General features: G+C 45.9%; 2 protein-coding genes and 1 long non-coding RNA gene across 3 annotated transcripts; 2 read left to right on the forward strand and 1 right to left on the reverse strand.

The window, feature by feature from the left end:
• The first annotated feature begins 362 nt into the window (after positions 1-362).
• On the forward strand, positions 363-989 carry LOC124706912. The gene is made up of 2 exons (XR_007004615.1): positions 363-494; positions 593-989. It is a non-coding gene; the product is annotated as an uncharacterized LOC124706912 (long non-coding RNA).
• A 1,956-nt stretch (positions 990-2,945) lies between these two features.
• On the reverse strand, positions 2,946-7,562 carry LOC124648086. The gene is made up of 2 exons (XM_047187909.1): positions 7,493-7,562; positions 2,946-3,909 (listed from the first exon to the last, which is right to left on the reverse strand). The coding sequence occupies exons 1-2, from the start codon at positions 7,560-7,562 to the stop codon at positions 3,083-3,085; spliced, it is 897 nt and encodes a 298-aa protein (XP_047043865.1). The 3' UTR covers positions 2,946-3,082.
• A 4,015-nt stretch (positions 7,563-11,577) lies between these two features.
• Positions 11,578-14,186, forward strand: LOC124706910. The gene is made up of 8 exons (XM_047238585.1): positions 11,578-11,723; positions 11,801-11,897; positions 12,502-12,803; positions 12,884-12,980; positions 13,361-13,434; positions 13,533-13,622; positions 13,697-13,837; positions 13,927-14,186. Exons 3-8 carry the CDS (start codon positions 12,506-12,508, stop codon positions 13,935-13,937), a joined length of 711 nt encoding a protein of 236 aa, XP_047094541.1. The 5' UTR covers positions 11,578-11,723; positions 11,801-11,897; positions 12,502-12,505; the 3' UTR covers positions 13,938-14,186.
• The last annotated feature ends 1,722 nt before the right edge of the window (positions 14,187-15,908 follow it).

The raw sequence follows: 15,908 nt of genomic DNA on the forward strand, positions 1-15,908 counted from the left end.
ATATACACGGATTAAAAATCATCATGTATTAGATTTGTCAGAATTGTACTCCCTCCCCATAAAATAGATGTCTTAGATTTGTCAAAATTTGGAAACAGTGTCTATATACATCCAAATTTTGACAAATCTAATACATATATGTATGGACAGAGGTAGTAGTTGTATTAGGCAATATTTTAAATTCTACAATCTTATTTTTGTGTCATGTGTTCCACCAGATCTTTAGAATATCCCAACATCCATGAATCTTCTTGTAGTATTTGTTATCTGAATTTTAAACTCATTTTGTGCTAATGCATGAGCTGCTGCAGGGCCTTGCCGTTGACGGGGAAAAGGATTTGGTAGCGAAAGTCAAGGAAGATGAAAGAGGAGATGTACAGTGTTCTCTACGAGTGTCAGGAGAAGAAGATTTTTCATGGCACAGCGCGAGAGAATGCTGAGCTGCTGGAGGATCTTTCTGGGCAAGTCGAGCCTAGAACCAATGACTTCCGCTGGTATAGCCTCCAACATCTACACCTTGCATTCTCTTTTTTCCTTTATATCTATGTCAGATTGTATGGTTTTAATTCTTATTATGCCATCTGACATGTAGGCGCATGCACCGGGTAGGAAAAATGCTCAGTGATTCTGTCATGTTGGCAGGGGTGTTTTCTGTCACCTATGTGGTTTTGGACAAGCTCATAGGTCCATACCCGAAAGAAAGAGGTAAGATCGAGCCATCTCTGGAGGCATAGGGAGGGATACCATGATGATGTTGGTGCTATCTATTGTGTGTTATTGGAATCAGCTGACAACATCATAATCGTCCAAAATTATACATATGTGTGTGTGTGAGAGAGGGTTGTGAAATCCATGTAAGTCTACGGTATGTTAGTCGTTGTGTGAATCCTTGCTCTATATTTCGTTCTATAATGGATTCTGTGCTATGTTGATCCCCCTTGTTTGAGTTTTTTAAGACGCTTTGTGATGTGTTGGCGACTGTGACAGAAGTAGTTGGTTGTGTCATCTTCCAGCATTGGCCTCTTGGTTGCTAGTAGTAGGTAGGAATCTTGGGGAAGATGCTTACTTTATTGCAAATATATTGAACTGTGGCTTTGGCTCCCGAGCTCCATTTTTGCATTGAAAAAAATCTGACAAAAAAATATACAAGTACGTATACATGTCTAGTATGTAAGACAAAATTTTCATCGAATTTATTTTTCTTTTGTGGTCTGTATAAAAAAGCAAAATAGAGTTATTTCGGGGCTTTTCAAAGCCACGATTTCGTGGATTTTGCGTAGCAAAAAGTACAAAGTATTATTGGGCATAACTCTGCAGACATGTAGACAGTATGTTCATGTACCCATGTAATAATTCTAGGGACTTTTTAAAACATTAAAAACATTTTTGAATTTTTGAAATCCTGAGTTCACTAGAGCTTGGATCACAAACTCTGCACTCATTATTAATACTTAGAATTTGGATAACATCATAACTATAGTAACAGAGATAAGGCTCCATGCTGACAGTATTTTAGTTAAGTGCCCCAATATTAGATGATAAACTCATCCTCTATCTATCTATCTCTTCCTACAAAAATCACAGATGCACGAAAATGTGTACTATATTGGTTACTACAGAGTACAAAATATTAGAGCTGACTTAGGAAGTCCACCTCCATGCTACCCCGGAGACCTTAATCATTCACCCAATGATCAAATGCGCCCACCTCAGATTCGTGTTAGAATTTCAAAACTATAAGTATGACAGTATATGTCAATACCCTTCATTTTTTCCCCAGTTGCTGTTATGAAACTTCAGTTGCTGCTATGAAACACATGGGCACATCAGAGTAGATATATGAATATACTGGGGCCGCAGTTGCTGCAAAAAAGGGTCTGAACCCTTTGCAGTGTGATTCATTCCGGTATATTTGGCTCCTCGGAGTGTGCATTCTTTATCTTTGCTTAACTAATTAGCTGGAAGCCGATGAAAGTGCTCCAGTTTAAGCACCAAGTAAGCTTCTGTGTTGGATCCTTAAGTAGTTGTCATCGCTCCAATTTTGCGCTTCACGATTCAGTTCTCGGTGCTGGTTTCCTCGCACTCCCTAGGACATGCGTGTGTCCATACCGTCGTCCGTCAGCTCGACGAGGTAGTGGTCGAAGGCACCGCGCACTTGGGGAAAATCAGCGCGTCGAGGCAGCGTCGGCCAGGTGCTCAGTGCTCTTGGTGGTGTACGTGATTACCAAGGCAATTTTCTTGCTGCAAAATGTAGTTATCTTCCATATGTGTACTCAGCAGCTATGGGTGAATCTCTCGCAATGAAAGAAGGGCTCTCCTATGCCATGAGTAGAAGTTGCAACAATATAATCATTGAATCTGATTCTATTGAGACGATTGAGGCTGTACAGGTGAGGAAATTTGGTGGAATGAATCAGCCGCGGTTTTTGCTGATTGTGTGGATTTGGCATCGGAGTTTGATATGCTGGAATTCAAGCTCTGTCCAAGGGAAGCAAATCAAGTCGCCCATGAGATAGCTAAGATTAGTTTTTTAAATAGAAATTCTTGTACTTGGGTCGATGAACCCCCTAGCTTTCTCATGAGTACGCTCATAAACGATGTAACGAATATGTGATCTCAGAGCAGCAAGTTTCAGACGCACTCTTTTCCTTACCAGAGTACCGAAGGGGACTGCAAGGTTTTTAATGAGGCGGCTTGCTAGCTTAATATATTATGCTTTCAAAAAAAGTAAGCTTCTGTGTTGGATCCTTAAGTAGTTGTCATCGCACCAATTTTGCGCTTCACGATTCAGTTCTCGGTGCTGGTTTCCTCGCACTCCCTAAGACATGCGTGTGTCCATACCGTCGTCCGTCAGCTCGACGAGGTAGTGGTCGAAGGCACCGCGCACTTGGGGAAAGTCAGCGCGTCGAGGCAGCGTCGGCCAGGTGCTCAGTGCTCTTGTGTTAGGTTCTCTCTCAGATTACTCCAGGATTGTATCTAGTATCTCTATTACAGTCGAATTTGGGGAAGGAATAGCAAATCAATTACAGGCCAGGGCCGGGAGAGCAGAGAGAGAGAGAGAGCTAAGGCTTGGCCGAAGCCGTCAACTATTCGCCACCGATTCTTCCTGTCGACGCAATACTTGTAGAGTCCTCCAATCCCAGGCCGCCAGCTCACTTGCGGGCCCACGTACTTGACGGATAGCGAGTGCTCTCCTGTCGATCACGGCGTTCACGCATAGCTGCTGCAGATTGATCCCTGTTGGCAGGTACACGTTGCTAACATTTGCCTCCCCTTGAAATCCGGCTTGTCCCCAAGCCGGTGAACGCGGGAATCGCTGCTTCAGCTCATCCATATCCTCCCAGGTGGCCAGTGATTCTGGCTGTCCTGACCACTGGACCAAGGTTTGACTGACAGCCACTCGACCTTGTTGTCGGAGACGTCGCTGAAGAATACGAGTAGGAACATGCAGTATATCCAATGGAGAAGGAAGTGCAGCTTGTACCTGAACATTAGCGCCGACAGCTTTCTTGAGCTGTGAGACATGGATCACAGGATGAATGCGACTTGTCGACGGCAGGTCCAGACGATAAGCCACTTCACCCACACGCTCCAAAACCAGATACGGACCATAATACTTGAATAGCAGCTTGTGATGTGCCCTGGGCGCTTCGGATGACTGAACATATGGTTGCAATTTTAAGTAAACTGCCTCACCCACCGAGAAGATTCTCTCAGTTCTGTTCTTATCAGTCTGGTGCTTCATTCGAAGACGAACACGCTCCAAATGTTGACGAAGCAATTCTTGCATCAATTGTCTTTCAGCTAACCATGCTTCCCGATCAGGAACTGTGCAAGTACTATCAGATGTAATACCCAGTTGTCGAGGAGATTGGCCATACAAGACCTCAAACGGAGACTTGCCCAAAGCTGAGTGAAAACTGGTATTATACCAAAATTCTGCCAAAGATATCCACTGAATCCATTTAGAAGGGCATGCATGGGCGAAACAACGAAGATAACCTTCCAAACATTGATTCACTCGTTCTGTTTGGCCGTCGGTCTGGGGGTGATAAGAAGAACTCATGCTAAGTGAGGGAAAACAATTGTCGCCAGAACAGGCTGTTGAACACACGGTGTCTGTCAGAAATGATCTGCTCAGGCAACTGTACAATTTGAATACATTGTCCATGAAGGCCGCGGCTACATCCGCAGCTGAAAACGGATGGGCTAGAGGAATAAAGTGGGCATATCTACTGAATTTGTCAACCACAACCAGTATACAGTTGAAACGACCAGAGCGGGGCAAACCTTCTATGAAGTCCATTGACACCACTTGCCAAGCAGATTTAGGAACGGGGAGGGGTTGAAGCAGACCAGGGTAACGAGAACGATCCGGCTTCGCTTGCTGACACACAATACAGCTCTGTTCATACTTATGAACAGTCTTAGGCATACCCTTCCAAGAGAACAATTGTTTCAAACGTCTTAAGGTTACTGGGATGCCCGAATGTCCACCCATAGGACTCTTATGCAGTTCTCTAATGATTGAATTCTGGAGTTCGCTGTTATTTGTAATCCAAATCTTTCCATCCTTGCGAATAATTCCATTTTTCAAGGTATAACGGTCATCTGGTGTCATTATTACTGACAGACGCTGCAACAATTCCTGAGCAGCAGCATCGTGTTGATAGGCATCAATAATGGTCATAATCCACTGAGGTTGGCAGCTAGAGATTGCCATTGTTTCTTCTTCTGGATGAGGTCTGCGAGATAAAGCATCAGCAACGCGATTTTCACAACCCTTTTTGTACACAATGCAATATTGCAAGCCCATTAACTTGGTAAACACTTTGTGTTGCCATGGAGTATGCAAACGCTGATTTTGCAGATGTGCCAAACTTGCATGATCTGTGCGTACGGTTCGTGAACTATGCAGATATGGTTGAGACTTCTCTCCGACCAATAACCAATAGCGAGATCTGAAGATCCATAATGGCTCCCACATATTTAATGATAACTTAGTGATCGATTGAACCATTTACATACGATACCGATTCCCTTTGTCACGCGATACTCTACTTGTCCGAGGTTCGATCATTGGTATCACGATACCTTGTTCAACCTCGTCACCGACAAGTACTCTTTACTCGTACCGTGGTATGTCATCTCTTGTGAACCAGTCACATGCTTGCAAGCTAATCAGACGACATTCCACCGAGAGGGCCCAGAGTATATCTATCTGTCATCGGGATGGACAAATCTCACTCTTGATCCATATGCCTCAACTCACACTTTCCGAATACTTAATCCCATCTTTATAACCACCCATTTACGCAGTGGTGTTTGATGTAATCAAAGTACCCTTCCGGTATAAGTGATTTACATGATCTCATGGTCGAAGGACTAGGTAACTATGTATCGGAAGCTAATAGCAAGTTGAACTTAATGACGTGATCTTATGCTACGCTTATTTGGGTGTGTGTCCATTATATCATTCATCTAATGATATAACCTTGTTATTAATAACATCCAATGTTCATGATCACGAAACCATGATCATCTATTAATCAACAAGCTAGTTATACAAGAGGCCTACTAGGGACTCCTTGTTGTTTACATAACACACATGTATCAATGTTTCGGTTAATACAATTATAGCATGGTATGCAAACATTTATCATAAACACAAAGATATATTATAATAACCATTTTATTATTGCTTCTTGGGCATATCTCGCACAGTTACCTCTAGTCCCATTAAAGAAACCACAAGCTACAAGATGTTTCAAAAAAATGCAACCCCACCATAAATTCTTTACAAATCCATTGCGACAGGCATCAAACAACGATCGCAAGCTAAACTGTAGACAAGGGAGACAACGTCGGGGTCTTCTTTCTTAAGTCACCTCCAACAGTCCGACGTAAATCGGATTTTAAAATGGATGCAAATTGTCTGTTTGCGTTTGAATGGTTGAAATAGACATCGCGTCCGTTTGCGTCTAGAGTGTCCTCAATAGCCCGACGCATAATTTTTTTTCATTGAAAACCCATAATTCACATATAATTCTAAAAGTACATCAAAAAGCTAAAACCTAGCTACGGACTACTGTTACGAGATTGATGAACTCCGACATGGGAGCTGGTACACCGACAATGGAGGAGGAAAGGCAACATGCGGCTTCTTGCCGGACTGCAAGCCACTAGGCTCGTGGTCATTCTTCGTCTTGCGGTACGGCCAACCCTTCCCCATGGCGTCGGTCGTGTGGATACGACGAGCTCTGGCAATGGTGTGGTCGAGAAAATTGGCGCCGCCAATGGACCTTAAAAAGGCTCGGACGCCACCTCGCCTTCAATGCCCTGCCATAAGCCGTTGTGACGCCGTCCACCAGCGACGCACGCATTAACACGGCGCAGAAAAGCTGCAACGCCCCGCCCGTAAGTTATGTTGCGCTGAAGACGAAGCATGTATGCCGCTGCTAGGCGGGATCGTGCGAGAAACGTGCGGACGACCGTGTTGTCCGCGCAGACGGAATCATGCCACATACTTGGGCCGCGTTTGTCTTTAGAAGGACGAACACTATGTGTCGTGTTGCTGGGGTAGAATACAGCCGTATTTTTGACCGCACAGACCAATAGACCCTCGGCGACTTGTGTCGGCCCGCTGGAGATGTGCTAAAGAGAAAATGACGTTTTTAAAAGAAAAGGATGTACAGCGACCATAATAATCTTGGCGTCATACTATGTGAAGAAAAGAATGGCAGGTGCCAGGTGGTGGCGTGGTGGTGAACGTGAAGACGTTCTCCTTTCCTGAAGAGAAGGAGCAGTGTCGAAATATTCAGAAGCTTGGACTTGGCCGCGCCGGCGCACGTGGGGAAAGGGATGGATACGCGAGTACATCCAACGAGTGCGCTGGTGCCTCGCGTGCCCGGCGCATTCGCATCGCCGGGGTGAAAGTTCCCGGCGAGGAAATTTAGATGCCGGAGCGGGACCGCGTCATGGTTGCTGCTTCTCGTTACTAGTAATAGAGCATGACCGGCACCATTAAGGATGGCAATGGGCCGGGTATGGGCAGGGTAGAGCAATACCATACCCATGCCCGTATAGTCAATGGGTACAAACTTCCACCCATACCCGTACCCGCGGGTATAAAACTTTACCCATACCCATACCCGGCGGGTACTCGTACCCATTGGGTACCCGGTGGGTAGGTCAAATTGTATGCAAGTCACTCGCAATTTTACATTTCTTGACAACAAATTTTATTGAAAAAATGAATTATCTCAACTCAATAACAGGTAGTTAAGTACATAAAAAAATAACAAAATATAAAAAGCACATTCTCATATTTTAACTCATAAGTCAACAAAATTAGACGTATCACATAAGAAATTGATAATAAACGGGCAGGGTATGGGCATATCCGCGGGTACGAGGCTATACCCATGCCCTACCCATGACTTAGTGGACAGGGTATGGAGTACTACCGTAGGCGTAAAAGTCGTCCGCATACCCTGCCCATATGAGTACGCAGTGCCGCGGTACCCGTACCCGTGGGTAAAATTGCCATCCTTAGGCACCATGGCTCCAGGCAGGGCGAGGCCGCGCTCAACAACCACAGGGTTCCCGCCCGCATGAGGCTGCCGACGGCAAGACGCCGTTGCTGGCGTGCTCGCCACCGAGAGGGAGCCAGCCAGCGTGCTGCTGGCAGGGTTGACGGGGACGGGTGCGTGGCATCGCTAGCTCGATGCCCTCAGTGGCGCCGTGGCAGCGTGGCCCTCCTGGGCGTGGGGCTCGCCTCCCTCATGGCCGTGGCCTCGCACACCGACCTCAACCTGGCCTCCGCCTCGCTGAGCTCCAAGTTGACCTGGCCTCCTCGCGCTGCGCGGGCGGCGGCCTCGGCCTCGCTCGTCTTGCGCCGCGAAGGGCACGTCGAGGGTAGCCGTCCATGGCCAGCTCGGTAGGCCATGGCCGCGAGGCGGAGGCATTTCTAGCACCTCAATTCAGGTAGCTGAAACATCGTCAGTGCTGCACATGTTGACCGCACAAGCTTGGACTCGTACAACGCAGAGGTATATGATGACAGAACGAGGAACTTCATAAACACGGTATATCTTTAGTACACACTGTTACAGTGCAATCAATACCTGGAGAGAAGACGAAGATACTTGCAGGTGGATGTGAAGATGTTCTCCTTATTACCTGTCAGTGACGCAAGTTATCTGAAGAAAGGAACACCGTCGAAATATTCAGAAGATGGGCAAAGCGAATCCCGAGTCTGTCCCTGGCTAGCCGTTGCTGCCCACCGAAATTCAGGCGGAAACTCTGGTGCGATTGGGTCAAGCCAAGAATAGAATCGCAAAGGATTTGCTAGGACTACATTACCATGCAAGATATATTGATGAGTTATTAGCACCGCGCATACACGAACTTGTCTCGCATGTGCATAGTCCTCCACAAATTTGCAAAATGTGCTCCACTTTCCATTAACTTGACAGGCGGGTGCAAATCTGAACCGAACATTCCGAATTGGACATGTGGAGGACACACTGGCTCGGTGGACAATGTTTTTTTCTACAAAACAACCCTTGCAGGAAGAAGTAGTAGCGGTTTTAGCCCCCGGAACTGCTGGCCGCCCTAAATAGACAGTAAGGTCACCCTTGTTTGTTGAAATATCCGACATGCCCTCACATACCTCGACTGCTCCTCTTCCACGGCGACGGTGACGACATCGTCGATTCTGCCGCGATACTGCCCGACCCTCACCTCCGTCCGTTCATGGCGGGGCCCTGTGACTACAGTACGCCAACGCCGCTCTTCCTCTCCCTGTTTTATCTCCTCTATTTTGTCTCCCCTGTTTGCCTGGTGCGGGTTTGGTAGGGTTTAAGTTAGGGTTTGCGCCTTGTTGATTGGCTAAAAGAGGGTCGACTAGGTAGTGGATTAGTGTCGTTTGCACATGAAAACAATAGGAGAAAGCAAGTTCTTTCGATTTCCCCTCAGCTACGTTAGGCCATGGTGTGGGGATTCAGTCATGTGAGTTGGAAAGTATCAATTGGTGTCGACTTTGTGTTGCCATGGCGCACATCCTGATATTTTCGATCCGGATTATGGATTGTAGTATGATAAGCTTTTTTCCCTAGAAGATCTAGGTTTAATCGAATCTTGGAAAGCACTGCTAAAATGGTGTAAACAAAACGTCTACAAGATTTTGCTAGTTGATTTGATTTTTTATTTACCGAACATATCTAGTTTACTATTGGGTTGTGTTCAATGGATGGAAATAGGCTAGGGTTAAAGATTGTCCTGCACCTATGCATATATATAGAAATGAAGTACACATGTGTAGTAAATAAAATAGTGATAAGAGATTTATGATCAACACATCAGTAAATATTTCACTCCAACTCATGTACGACATCTACTCCCAAAACACACCTCGAGCCTCGCAGTCGTCGTCGCCTTCAATTTTTCAATCCGGCCGCCCCAACTCAACCTTCGCCGTCCTTGCCGCTGGGCCCTGCCAATTTGGGAAATAGGGTTGGAGTTGCAAAGGGCTTTTTTTTTTTCTAGAAACGCAGAAGCAGGCATGTGCCGCTAAATAAGGTGTCAACTGCCTTTGACAGCGTGGCCTACCACATGTCGGCACTTGATACAGTTTGGGTTAAAATAAACCCAACTATGAAGTTGATGGCCAAGTGGAGCACATTTTGCAAGTTCGTGGAGGATTAAGCACATACGTTACATTTCTTGTATGCGCGGTGCTAATAACTCACGATATATACAGTCTATGGAACGAAGAATTATTAGTACTTCCAATTTGTTAGGTTTAGATGACGCTATCAATTTTTGTGACTTTATATGCATTATGACTCATCTTAGGTTAATATTGTTATGTATGAATATGTTTAAATTTGCAAATTATGTTATAAAAGAAATTTGCGCCTCTAAGTTATTGGGTCTCGGTTCTAGCGCACAAAATTTAGAGAAGCAAATATGAGAAGTTGACTTTTAGGAAGACCTTTCGTCCTCTAAAGGATTAAAGATCTGCTAGAGATGCTCTTAAACACACAGTATATCTTGAGTACACGCTGTTTACAGTGCAATCAAAACCTTTAGAGAAGACGAAGATACTTGCAGGTGGATGTGAAGATGTTCTCCTTATTATCTGTCAGTGACACAAGTTATCTGAAGAAAATGAACACCGTTAAAATATTATATTCAGAAGGTGGGCAAAGCGAATCGCGAGTCTGTCCGTGGCTAGCCGTTGCTGCCAAGAATAGAATCGCAAAGGATTATTAGTACTACTGTTTACTGACTGATTGCCAAGAATCTGGAATCAAATTAATAGTTGCCGTATATAATAGGAAACTAAACAAAGGATTGCTTCAAAAATAGGCAACTACTAGAGGATGGCCAAAGGCATGCATGCATTTCATAGTAGTAATCGAGATAGGAAGAGTGAACACGTGGTAGGGGCGCCGCCCCACGTTGCGTCGACGTGTCGATGAACACTGCCGAGCCACTGTCGAGCTGTTCAGCTTGGAATCTACTCCAGGAGAGTAGTGCAAGTGGCCAGAGTTGTTAATCTGAAAATTGGAACCTAGCACCAAGTGGCCAGATTTTTTTTTGTTTTAAAGGAGCTATATACGGTTTTGATATTCACCCGCCGGATTTCGAGGAAGTTAACGGATCCGTTACCATAAACCAGGATCGTCTTCAATCATCAGAGTTGTAAAAGGAAACGATCGCGCGAATATCTCTCGTCTTGTTGGAAACGCCTGCTAATCCGCGAGTTTTAAAAGGAAAGCGTTGAGTATATTTTCAGATGGAAACCTTGACGCTGTTACCGCGTCGAGCGGTGGGCGGCCAATATATAGACACGCCCGCCCGCCCGCCCGTCCTTTGACCAGGACAGAGTCTCACTATCCTCTCCTCCCCAAACTCATCTCAAATCTCGTAGTTCTTGGTCTTGGCCGGCGACGAGCCTCCTCCGGCGGACAGGCCGACGACGAGCCTCCTTGTGTCTCCCTGTCTTGAGTCTGTCCTAGAGGATGGCCACGGTCTTCAGTAAGGCTGCTGCTCCAGCTCGATTCGCTGCGCTACATGGGCAGCCGGAGCACCCCAGGAGGAGGAAAGATTCCGGCCATCCTCCGCCGGTGCGCCTCCGTCGTCCTCCGACGGTAAGCCCAAGTCGTCCTTCCCCTGTCTGACGAGCAGATGATCCTACTCTGCTGATTGCTGAACCCTCTGTATCGTTTCTTTCAGGAAAAAAAAAAGGAAACAATGCAGCATCCATTCGATTCTGCTTCGCCGGCCCAATTCCGTTGGACGGCCCATGACGGAATTCCACAGCTGCGGGCTCAGCCCACACATAAAACCCCCGTCTCCGCCTCCGCCAAACCCGATCGATCGGCGCGGTTTCTCCCTGAAACCCTAGCCCCCTCTCCTCTCCGCCATGGCGCGCGCGCGGGCGATGCTGGTGCTCCTCACCGCGGCCAGGGCGTTCTCCTCCCACGCCGCCGCCGTCTCCGCCTCCCCAGCCGCCGCCGCCGCCCTCTCCGCCTCCCCAGCAGCCGCCGCCCTCTCCGCCTCCCCAGCTGCCGCCGCCTCCACGGCCGTGCTCGGGACCTCCGTCGCGCCGGTGGGCGTCGCGGGCGCCGGTGGACGCGGCCGCCGACCATTTCGGTTCCTGGGGTACAGCGCGCTCGCCGCCTTCGCGGCCGCGGGGATCATCTTCGCTAACGGTTCGGATCGATTTCCTTCTAGGTATACCTGTCTACAGAGCTCTCGTGCTCTTGTCTCACATGATTTCCATCTGCAGCTCCTGACGAGCTGCCCGATCTGGACGACGAAGAGGCGGCTGATGACTTGGATGCGATTCTGAAGCAGTACCGGAAAGACAGGGATGCTGAAAAGTGGTACGCTGCTGGATACTGATCCCTTACCTTTTCCTACTCGGTTGATGATTTCAGTTGCTCCACCCTGCTTTTACATGTGGTATCTCTATCTCGCGACAATAGAATAGGACGAGTCCCTGCCATGTTGATGGTCAGTCTAGCTGAATAGGAGTTGTCCAGTTGTATATGTTGCAAGGATCGAACTGAATGAAATGAGGAGAATCATGTCCGTTTCTATTTCGATTTCTGTATTCTGCTTGTAAGGTTGTTGCACTGCCATACCTTTACCTAAGAACAGAAAGTAATCATGAGACTATGGATCCATTTCAGGCTGTATCTGCCACTATTTAGATTATTTATATTCTTCTGTTTGTGTTACGATGCACCACCCTACCTGTAGGTGTGGTACCTATACTAAGAAGAATATAATAGAATTTAGGATCAGAATGTTTCCAATGCGGATTTAGTATCTTGATTCCTCTGTCTGCGTGTATGTTGTAGCTGCTCACGCATTCAACACCATCTGCAAATGCACTTGTCTTTTCTTGTTCAGTTAGGTGGTGGTTTAGTCTCAACCCAACAACTGGCTTTTCTGCTTCTTATTACAGTTTCTCTCTACTTGTAGGATTATGGGTATGTTTGGACGTGGTGCGTCCAGTGCTCAAATTCGCGCTCTGACTAGGATGCTTAGGCGTGTTGATCGGCGTACGAAGGAATACGTCGTTGCGAAGAAGCGGAAGCACAAGGATGAACATGAAGAGCTTTGGGAGTTGCTGCAAGAACTGGAAAAGAAGGCCACCCTTTTAAAATCTGCTTACAAGCTTCTGAATGATTTCCGCATCTTTGCTCTCTCTGCTGCGACGTGGTTAGTATTTCTAGTTGATAAGTATGCTGATGGAACCACGTACTTTGTCTGCCCGTATTCAGGTACGTATACCAATATTGTGGTTTCTGCATCCTGATGTTGTATAGTATTTTGTGACCTGGCATGCATTGTTTCTGTTCAGGCTACAGTGATGTTGTCTCCATATTCCTGTTCACTGTGAAATCGAAGGCAGAAACTCAACAGGGCAATGGCACTGGTACCAGCACAGCACCTCCCAGGTATTCGACAGTTCACATTTGCCACATTCAGGTTGATTCGTGAACTGACAGTTACTTGTCTAACAGACTGTTACTCTTAATCGATCCATCTGCACACTTGTCCAACAGTAATATAATGCTGAAACTAGTCTGCGGCTCGAAATTTGTAATTTCAACAAAGAGTAATTTTAGTTTTATTTGTTAGCTTTTTCCTGTTATTATTGTATTATTGATTGCGGTAGGTTTCATCTGGTGTGTCCGTTTCTCCATTGCTGCTAGCTGGAAATTTAGTTATCTCTTGCTGCCGCCAACTATATTTGCAGAAGCTCGATTGCTCTAGTTGTCTTAGGAACAATCTTCTAACAGTCTGGTAATCTTGATTTCGGCTTTCTGTCTTGCAGGATGACCAACGTGTCTTCCTTTGCTTGGCTCGGAGAACCATACATGGACGTCAATACTAACTTGGAGGAAGCTTGTAATGAACCATTGCTTATATATCCTTTTTTGATTTTTTTCAAAATGACATTTTTTACATGTGTATACGTTATTTAAATGAATCATTTCTGTTTGCAGATGTTAAGAGCAAGTGGGATAACAGCAGCTCATGGGGCAAGAAGCATACCTTCATGGAGGCAACTTTGGTGAAGGAACTGGAGGAAGCTGGTAATAAACCATAGCTTTACATCTTATACATTCTGTCAGTGAATGCTTTTTAAATGAATCATTTCTGTTTGCAGATTTGAAGAGCAAGTTGGAGACCAGCAGCTCATGGGGCAAGAGGAGTTCGTGGGGCAAGAAGCTGATCCTGGTGAAGAGGAGTTCGTGGGGCAAGAATCTGTTCATCCAGAAGAGAACGCCATCACTCACTGAGTATCGAGGTAAGATTCTCACACGACTTTGGCTATTAGCAACTGTTCAGCCCAACTGAAGTTATGATCAACTGAAGTTATGATTTGTGTTTGAACAGAGAGGAGCTAGCAGGCAAGAGCTCGCGAAGCTGCAGAATGAGAGGCTTCTGCCGCCCCGCTTGTAACACTTGAATAGATGTACCAATTCCTGAGATTTGTGTCTTTCTAGAAGACATCATCACACAAATTGCCCAAAAATGGCATCACAAGGAATGGATGCACCTGCATATGACTTTGATCTGGATGTTGGTGGTTGGATCCGTAGAAAGAACAAAAAGATCTCACACTTTGAAAATAATTTGAATGATCCTTTCCTGTTTCTCTTTCTCTTATCTCTCCCACGAATTACTTAGTACCTCTAGATATCAAGCACAAAAGGAGAACTAGGTGAGCATCTTGATCAGTTTTCCGTGCAAAAAAGTTAGGAGAAAAGAAGAGCTACCAGGCAGAATTGAGAATAGGAGGGAAGAACGTATGCAGTCTCAAGTAGTTGACGATAGGGAGAACATAATTGTTTGGAATGGGAGAAAGAAAGGTACATGTGCGGCCTTAATACTCGCTACCTTCATATGGCAACGAGCTGCAGCGTTATTCTGGAAAGTGGAGGCATTAGGAGAATAATCATTGGAGTAGTCAAAGGTCGACGAATTGATTCCTTATGGTGCGTGTGCACTGTGCAGGCTGCAGCTCGGCCTTTCTTGGCTTTTTTGAAGAGTTAATAGCACTGGAGGTACATGAAGTTGTCTTGCGGGTGCACTTTCATACAACTAGTTGCAAAATGTCATGGACTGATACACATAGTTGTTTAGTCCGTGAACAGGGCCCAGTTTAGTCCTAATCAGCTGTTGGGTGGCCACGAAAGCATTGACGCGTCGCTTGTTGTTTTACTGATACCCCCTTCCAAGTTTTGAGAACTGTTTCTAGAGCACTTGCACACATAGGCGGACGTAAATACACAAGAATCTTCCTCCAGGCCGATCGTAACTGCATAGTTCTCACCTCGTACACTTCACGTCGCGTTGGACTCGCGTGGAGGAGAATCCGCGGAGGGGATCAAAATCATCCACACATAGGCGGACGTAAATACACAAGAATCTCCCTCCAGGCCGATCGTAACTGCATAGTCCTCACCTCGTACACTTCACGTCGTGTCAGACTCGCGTGGAGGAGAATCCGTGGAGGGGATCAAAATCATCCATGGAGGGGATTCCGCGGCTGCACCTCTGGAGAGAAGATCCGCCGGACTATGGTACGCCGTTTCCTTCCTCCGCGGCTGCGTCGATCTCGTATGTTCTCTCTGGCGGCGTAGTTGGATTGCGTGAGGTTTAGGTAGGGTTCTTCTGTAGCAAATGATCACCTCGATTAGGGTTCGTCGGATGGCAGATTCAGCGCCCCTAGATGTTCATATGGCCCCATATATGTGTGTTATGGCATGCTCGAATTGATGTTTGGTGCCATGTTTCCGTTCTATGTGTGCCCTGTTTCTGCCATTGTTCATGATCATCAGGGAGTAAAGGTTGTGATTTTTGTGTGTATATCTAGTTCTGGCTAAGAACTACTGTTGTTGCATCGCATCTGTATGGAAAAGTAGAAAATTTTGTGCAAAAAATTGCATACGGTTTCTGAATTTTGTTATCCATTATCTGAACTTTGTTGTGTTATCTGAACTTTGTAGGTGGAAATCCTGATCTGTTTACTGTGGAGGTTAAGCACAATGGATTTTTCTGTGGACTTGGTAGCAATCTGAGTATGTAGATGGAACTAGAGACTTGTTTGACAACTGTAGTGCTGAAGTATGGTCGCTGTTATGGATACATCATATTCTGTCAGAGCTAGGACATGAACTGAATGCGAGGGTGCATGTGTATTGGTGTTTGCCTGGAAGGGATATCACAGATGGGTTAGTGTGTATTGAAAAGGATGCAGATATAGTGCAAATGATAAATGCATCAACTAACAACAAGGTAGTTTGTTTGATTGTTGATCACACAAATTTCCTAAGGAAACTCCGAGATGATGTGCTTGTCAATGGAGGAGCAGC

The sequence above is a fragment of the Lolium rigidum genome, chromosome 4 (genome assembly GCF_022539505.1).
Source record: "Lolium rigidum isolate FL_2022 chromosome 4, APGP_CSIRO_Lrig_0.1, whole genome shotgun sequence".
NCBI classification, from domain to species: Eukaryota; Viridiplantae; Streptophyta; class Magnoliopsida; order Poales; family Poaceae; genus Lolium; species Lolium rigidum.